Source organism: Galeopterus variegatus, unplaced genomic scaffold, assembly GCF_000696425.1.
Source record: "Galeopterus variegatus unplaced genomic scaffold, G_variegatus-3.0.2 Scaffold989, whole genome shotgun sequence".
Lineage (NCBI taxonomy): Eukaryota > Metazoa > Chordata > Mammalia > Dermoptera > Cynocephalidae > Galeopterus > Galeopterus variegatus.
In genome coordinates, this window is record NW_007727100.1 from 89,990 (window position 1) to 98,694 (window position 8,705).

Below are 8,705 nucleotides of genomic sequence, written 5' to 3' on the forward strand. Positions count from 1 at the left end.
GTTTCAGCTCAGACCCTTAGACCCTGCATTTTGGGCCAATGTAGAAGATGTTTTATTTCTGTACAGGGCCTAAAAACATTCTTCCAAGCAGTTACTTTATTTTATTATTTTTTTCTCATTAAACTTTGTTTTAATGGGTCTCAAAATTCTGTGACAGATTTTTGGTCAAGTTGTTTCTATTAAAAAGTACTGATTTTAAAAACTAATAACTTAAAACTGCTACGCAAAAAAGCCAAAATGGTCCACATAACATTCTTCTTTCCTTCTGAAGGTTTTACGATGCACTATTATCATAAAGAAGTCTTTTACTATTAAACTTAAATGGCAAATTGAGATAAACAGTTCTGAGATCGTTCTTCCACACTGATTAAGACTGGGGTGGCAGGTATTAGGGATAATATTCATTTAGTCTTCTGAGCTTTCTGGGCAGACTTGGTGACCTTGCCAGCTCCAGCAGCCTTCTTGTCCACTGCTTTGATGACACCCACAGCAACTGTCTGTCTCATGTCATGAACAGCAAAACGACCCAGAGGAGGATAGTCAGAGAAGCTCTCGACACACATTGGCTTGCCAGGAACCATATCAGCTATGGCAGCAGCATCACCAGATTTCAAGAATTTAGGGCCATCTTCCAATTTCTTACCAGAACGCCGATCGATCTTTTCCTTCAGCTCAGCAAACTTGCAAGCAATGTGAGCTGTGTGACGATCCAGTACAGGGGCATAGCCAGCACTGATTTGGCTTGGATGCTTCAGGATAATCATCTGAGCAGTGAAGCAAGCTGTTTCTATTGGTAGGTCATTTTTGCTGTTACCAGCAACATTGCCATGACGAACATCTTTGACAGACACATTTCTTTTTTTTTTGTATTTTTTTGTGACCGGTAAGGGGATCACAACCCTTGGTGTGGTGTCGCCCGCACCGTGCTCAGCCAGTGAGCGCACCGGCCAGTCCTATATAGGATCCGAACCTGTGGTGGGAGCATCGCTGCGCTCTCAGCGCTGCACTCTCCCAAGTGCGCCACGGGGCCGGCCCTGACAGACACATTCTTAACATTGAAGCCCACATTGTCTCCAGGAAGAGCTTCATTCAAAGCTTCATGGTGCATTTCAATAGACTTTAATTCAGTTGTAATGTTGACTGGAGCAAAAATGACCACCATGCTAGGTTTGAGAGTGCCAGTCTCTACTCAGCCCACAGGGAGAGTACCAATACCATCAATTTTGTAGACATCCTGGAGGGGCAGACGCAAGGGCTTGTCAGTTGGACAAGTTGGTGGCAAGATGCAATCCAGAGCTTCAAGCAGTGTGGTACTACTGGCATTGCCATCTTTATGGGTGACCTTCCATCCTTTGAACCAAGGCATATTAGCACGTGGCTCCAGCATGCTGTCACCATTCCAACCAGAAATGGGCACAACGGCTACTGTGTTGGGGTTGTAGCCAATTTTCTTAATGTAGGTGCTGACTTCCTTAACGATTTCCTCATATCTCTTCTGGCTGTAGGGTGGCTCAGTAGAATCCATTTTGTTAACACCAACAATCAGTTGTTTCACACCTAGTGTGGAAGCCAGAAGAGCATGCTCATGGGTCTGCCCATTCTTGGAGATACCAGCTTCAAACTCACCAACATCAGCAGCAAAAATCAGGACAGCACAGTCAGCCTGATATGTGCTTGTAGTCATGTTTTTGATAAAGTCTCTGTGTCCTGGGGCATCAATGATAGGCAATACTTGCTGGTCTCAAATTTCCACAGAGATATAGCAAAGGTGATACCACGCTTGTGCTCAGCTTTCAGTTTATCCAGGACCCAGACATACTTGAAGGAGCCCTTTCCCATCTCAACAGTTTCCTTCTCAAACTTTTCAATGGTTCTTCTGTCGATCCCACCACATTTGTAGATCAAATGGCCAGAAACGCTGGGCTTGCCCAAATCTACGTATCCCATGACGGCGATGTTAATATGAGTTTTTTCCTTTCCTATCCTGGCTTTGATTTAGTGGTGGTTTTCATGACACCTGTATTCTGGTGGCAAACCCATTGCGAAAAAACCAAACTGTTATTTTTTTGACTGGGGATAACTGCATTCTTTAACGTTGCCTCAGGGAAAGAAAATAGAAAGGGGGTGAAATGTACATGTGTTTCTTTGTTGATTCAGAAAAGTATCTGCAGATGATGGTGTCCGAGCGGTGGAGACATTTCCTGTTTATTATGCTGGTGAAAGGGGTGGTCCTTAAAGAAGGTGTGGGGGAAGTATTCTGTGGTCAAGTTTACCTTTTTCAAGTACTTGGGATTGGGTAAGAAATGTAGACAAGAGGCCTCTTGGTGTTAGAAGCCATTGTGAGAGAATTGGCATGCGGTGGTGGTGCGTCATCCACTCTACAGTGTACATGGACCTCCCGAACAGGGTCAGGGATGGAGAAGGAGGCAGGCTGGTTTTATTCCCAGGCCCTTTTTTTAACCCCTTCTCAGCTCATGTCATCCCAGTAATTGTTTTCCTTTTTCCTTTTCCACCTATTCACAGAAGATGTGATGTAAGGAATTTTAATACAATTTCAAAATGACCCTGAAATTGTGTGGTGTCTGGGGTCACCTCTTGAAGCTAAGAGGAAAGACTGTCTGTCTTCTGGTGAATTCCCAAGCATTGATTTCTCTTAATGAGATGTAGATAGGTGTGTTGTTCACACCTGACCCTGTTGTATATTTTTTCCCATCCCCTCTGAGATGTACACTGAATAATTAAAATACTGAATAATTAAGAAGGAATCCCTCATGCTCCCTTTGGAGTTCAAAAACAAGGGCATTCTTTCTATTCTGATTGTTCTTATCACTTGGACATCTATTACTAACCTTTCTCTCTGTTGCACACAGGAGATAAAAATTGGACTAAAATTACTTATATATCATTCATTCAACAAATATTTATTGAGTATCTACTATGTGTTAGGCATGTTCTTGGGGTTGGGAGTACAATGGTGAACAAAACAGTTAAAAATTCTGGCCCTTGTAGAGTTTACACTCTAGTTGGGTGGAAAGACAATAAATCTTAGCTAAAGTAAATTAGTATAATATATGTGATCCCCCCCTCATAGCGGCCTGAGGGTACAAAGAGATGCTGAATATTAACTTAGAATGATTCTGGACCTTGCCTTTACTACCTAGATTGATGAAACTCCTGGGCTCCACTCTCCAATTGGGTACTTTTGGTTCCTTAGCAGATCACCAGTTTTAACTTTTAAACTTCTTGGCATAGTATCTTGCTGTGAGCACTACAGGTTACATGGTCTAGTGCCTTGCCACTTGGAAGGCTGTATTACTGCCACCGCCACTGTGACTCTTGTTTACTGTGGAATGATCTTTTTTGTCTATACAAGAGGCTGATCATTCACACTGGTGTAGGGTTTCCCTTCCCTTTCCTTACCTTCTTGTGGCAGCTTCGGACTTCGTCCCCTCCAACCAGATTTCCACTTCTTTCTTCACCCCAGGTAAAATCCTCATCTGTCTGTGACATAGTATGGGTAGTGTTCCAAATCATGCTGCTTTATAATTACAGTTAGAAAGTTACTAACATTTGTTGGTTGATTATTTTAAAAAATTTTCACTGTATTTTCTCATAATAAAAATAATGTATTTTCACTTAATAGAACTTGGAGAATACAAATACAAAAATGAAAACAATCACTGATAATATTAACACTCAGCAATACCTAACTGGCACCAGGGACACTTCCTGGGCATGCAAACTATGCAGTCTCACAGGGCGCAGTGCCTAGAAGGACCCTACACTTGTTTTAATGCTCCGCTATTGCCATCTTGACATTTTAAATAATTTTTGAACAAAGGGCTACACATTTTCATTTTGCACTGGGCCCTACTAATGATGCAGCCAGTCCTGCCTACTCTTAAGATTATTGGTATATTTGCTTTTGGTCTTTTCTCTATCTATGGGTTGGTTTTAAAAATAATTGGGATTTTAGGTTTTGTATATTTTTGAATTCTGCTTCTTTCACTGAACATTATAATGTGCTCACATTCCTATTTCATCAGATATTATTTGCAAACTTTTAAAATTGATGAAAGATATTCTGCCACTTAATCATTTTACTATTGTTCACATTTTAGGTTGTTGGCTGATTCTAAAGGTCTTGTGAGTGCTAAATAAATGATAGCTATTATTATGTCTCCATGATCCCTCAGGCATTTTTGAAAACTGATGTCCATGGTGTATCTCAGGGTTGGAGTTCAGTCTGTTTCCAGGTTGCCTGTGTTTTCTGAAGTCATCCAGAAACTGGGCCACGGTGTTTCCTGTTCCATCAGCCAGGGTGATGAGACACTGTAGTAATTTGGAGCCTGGGACTTTACACCTCAGAACTCAGATCTTAATTTTTAGATGTTAATCCTGACCCCACCTCTAAGTCCACAACACAACTCTTGTGGGGCCACTGGAATTCAAATAAGTTCTAGAGCTGGACTGTTTCTTAAAGAGAATTACAGATCCCTCACCTTACAAATGTAGAATCTTTAGCCCAGAAGATAAAGGTTCAAAGACTCTACCTATAACTTTAGAGACAGAGTGAGATTTGACCCTGTTTCACTGTCCATTGGTGTTTTCACTTCCTCAGTATTCAACAGTGTTCAGTAAGCAAGGGCTGCCTGCTGCACTACCTTTCTTGAATTAACCTAAGAACTTCTCGAAAGTGGTAAATCAGTAAGCATGCAACAAATGATAGTCTTTTGAAGGCGTGTTTTTGCCCTTGTTCTTTGTCCCTTTTGATAGTGAATCTAGGGATGGGGTAGGGACAAGGCAAAGACAGCTGTTAAATTCATTTATCTTGAATCTGCTTACTGCATCTGCTGTGAAGGAAAGTACCCCCACAATACTTGACAGATACTTGGACAAGGAAAAGAAGTTAGTTGTTCATTGGGCAGCAAAGTTTTCTTACTCCTTTTTTCCCCCTGTTTAAAAAAATTTTTGTTTTATTTTATCAATATACAATGCAGTTGATTTTTGTGTTCCTTTATCGAATCGTGCCTGCCCCCTCCCTCTCCCTGCTCCATCAATATTATATCTGTTCACTTGTCTTAACAAGTTCAAGGAATTATGATTGTTGTGTCTTCTTCCCCAGCCCTCCATTTGTTTGTGTATTTTTTTTAATTTTTAACTTCCACAAATAAGTGAGAACATGTGGTATTTCTCTTTCTGTGCCTGACTTATTTCACTTAAGATATTTTTCTCTAAGTCCATCCATGTTGCTGCGAATGGTAGTATTTCATTCTTTTTTATAGCAGAGTAGTACTCCATTGTGTAGATATACCACAGTTTCCTTATCCACTCGTCTGCTGATGGATATTTGGGCTGATTCCAGCTCTTGGCTATTGTAAAGAGTGCTGTAATAAACATTGGCATACAGGTATGCCTTTGACACGATGATTTCCATTCCCCTGGGTATATTCCCAGCAGCAGGATAGATGGGTCATATGCTAGATCTATCTGTAATTGTTTGAGGAACCTCCAAACCATTTTCCATAGAGGCTGCACCATTTTGCAGTCCCACCAACAGTGTAGGAGGGTTCCTTTTTCTCCACAACCTCGCCAGCATCTGTCATTCTCAGTCTTTTGGATATTAGCCATCCTAACTGGAGTGAGATGGTATCTCAGTATGTTTTTGATTTGCATTTCCTGAATGCTGAGTGATGCTGAGCATTTTTTCATGTGTCTGTTGGCCATTCATAAATCTTCCTTTGAGAAATGCCTATTCAGCTCCTTTGCCCATTTTTAAATTGTGGTACTTGTTCTTTTGCTGTAAAGTTGTTTGAGTTCCTTGAATATTTTGGATATTAATCCTTTGTCAGATGTATATTTTACAGATATTTTCTCCCACTATGTTGGTTGTCTTTTAACTCTGTTAATTGTTTCTTTCACTGTGCAGAAGCTTTTTAGTTTGATGTAATCCCGTTTGTTTATTTTTCCTTTGGTTTCCTGTGCTTTTGGGGTCATATTTATTAAGTCTGTACCCAATCCTACTTCCTAGAGTGTTTCCCCTGTTTTCTTCAAGGAGTTTTATTGTTTCAGGGTGTATATTTAATTCTTTAATCCATTTTGAGTTGATTTTGGTATATGGTGAGAGGTATGGGTCTAGTTTCATTCTCCTGCATATGGATATCCAGTTTTCCCAGTACTGTTTGCTGAAGAGGCAGTCTCTTCCCCAATATGTAGACTTGGTGCCTTTGTCAAAGATCAGATGGTTGTAGGTGTATGAGTTGATTTCTGGATTCTCTATTCTATTCCATTGATCCGTGTGTCTATTTTTATGCCAGTACCATGCTGTTTTGTTTATTATAGCTTTGTAGTATAGTTTAAAGTCAGGTAGTGTTATGCCTCCAGCTTTATTTTTATTGCTCAGAATTGCTTTGGCCATTCGTGGTCTTCTGTTGTTTTATATAAATGTTAGGATAGTTTATTCCAGTTCAGAGAAAAATGTCATTGGAATTTTGATGGGGATTGAATTGAATTTGTAGATCACTTTGGATAGTATGGATATTTTCACAATGTTAATTCTTTAATCCAAGAGCATGGGATATCTTTCCATCTTCTTGTGTCCTCTTTAATTTCTCTCAGCAGTGGTTTGTAGTTCTCTTCATAGAAATTTTTCACATACTTGGTTAACCTTATTCCCAAGTATTTTATTTTTCTGGTGGCTGTTGTAAATGGGCTAGCTTTCTTGATTTCTTTTTCTGCATGTTCACTGTTGAAGTATAGAAATGCTACTGATTTTTGTGTGTTGAGTTCGTATCCTGCAACTTTGCTGAAATCATTTATCAACTCTGTTTTTTTTTTTTTTTGTAGAGGCTTTAGGCTGTTTGATATATAGGATTATATCATCTGCAGACAGGGACAGTTTGGCTTCATCTTTTCCAGTGTGGATGCCCTTTATTTCCTTCTCTTCTCTGATTATTCTGTCTAGTACTTCCAACACTATGTTGAATAGGAGTGGTGAGAGTGGGCATCCTTGTCTAGTTCCTGTTCAGGATGATATTGGCTGTGGGCTTATTGTATATGGCTTTAATTATATAGAAATACTTTCCATCTATACCTAACTTGTAATGAGTCTTTATCATGAACGAATGTTAAATTTTGTCAGAGATTTTTAGCATCTGTAGAGATTGTCATATGGTTTTTGTCTTTGATTTTATTGATGTGGTGTATCACATTTATTGGTTTGCATATGTTGAATGAACCTTGCATCCCTGGGATGAATCCCACTTGATCATTGTGTATAATTTTGTGTATGTGTTGCTGTATTCTGTTAGCTAGTATTTTATTGAGGATTTTTTGCATCTATATTCATCAAGGATATTGGTCTGCAGGGATTTTTTTTTTGTTATATCTTTTTCTGGTTGTGGTATCAGAGTGATGTTTGCTTCATAGAATGAGTTTGGGAGAATGGCCTGTGTTTCAATCTTTTGGAATAGTTTGCAGAGAATTGCTGTCAATTCCTCTTTGAATGTTTGGTAGAATTCTGCTGTCAATTCATCTGGTCCTGGGCTTTTCTTTGTTGGGAGCCTTCTGATAACAGTTCAATCTCTTATTGTTATTGGTCTGTTCAGATTTTCTACATCTTCTTGGCTCAGTTTTGGCAGTTTGTGTGTGTTCAGAAATTTATCCGTTTCCTCCAGATTTTCAAATTTGTTGGTATATAGTTGTGTATAGTAGTCTCTAATGATTTCCTGTATTTCTGAGGTGTCAGTTGTAATATTACCTTTTTCATTTCTAATTTTTGTTATTTGGGTCTTCTCTCTTGTTTTAGTTAGCCTTGCTAATGGTTTGTCAATTTTATTTATCATTTCAAAAAACCAACTTTTTGATTCATCGGTCTTTTGTATCATTTTTCGGTTTCTATTTCATTAAATTCTGCTCTGATCTTAATTATTTCTGCCTGTCTGCTAACTTTGGGTTTGGATTGTTCTTGTTTTTCTAGATCTTTAAAGTGAAGTGTTAGGTTGCTTACTTGCCATCTTTCCATACTTCTGAAGTAAGCATTTAATGCGATAAATTTCCCCCTTAGTACTGCTTTTGCAGTATCCCACAGGTTTTGGTATGATGTATCATTATTTTCATTAGTTTCTATTAATTTTTTGACTTCCTGTTTAATTTCTTCTTGGACCCATGTCATTAAGTAGAATGCTGTTTAATTTCCATGTGTTCGTATAGTTTCCAGAGTTTCGTTTGTTATTGATTTCTAATTTTAATCCATTGTGATCTGAAAAAATACATGGAATAATTCCAATTTTTAAAAGTTTGCTGAGACTTGATTTGTGACCTAACATGTGATCTATCCTGGAGAGTATTCCATGTGCTGATGAGAAGAATGACTACTCTGAGGTTGTTGGATGGAATGTTCTGTAGATATCTGCCAAGTCCAATTAGTTTAAAGTATTGTTTAGATCTTGTGTTTCTCTGTTGATTCTTTGCATAGATGATCTGTCCAATATTGAGAGTGGGGTGTTCAGGTCCCCTGCTATTATGGTATTAGTGTCTATCTCATTCTTTAGGTCTAATAGTGTTTGCTTTATAAATCTGACTGCTCCAACGTTGGGCGTGTATATATTTATGATTGTTATGTCTTCTCAATGGATAAATCCTTTTATTAGTATATACTGGCCTTCTTTATCTCTTTTTATGGTTTTTGGTTTAAAGTCTATTTT

General features: G+C 38.7%; 1 protein-coding gene across 1 annotated transcript; it reads right to left on the bottom strand.

The window, feature by feature from the left end:
- Positions 1-354: 354 nt before the first annotated feature.
- LOC103591560 (elongation factor 1-alpha 1-like) lies at positions 355-1,947 on the bottom strand. Its single transcript, XM_008574040.1, is given in 3 exon segments — positions 355-855; positions 1,044-1,728; positions 1,731-1,947. Coding segments are annotated over 3 exon segments (1,356 nt in total). The 3' UTR covers positions 355-401.
- Between the last annotated feature and the right edge of the window lie 6,758 nt (positions 1,948-8,705).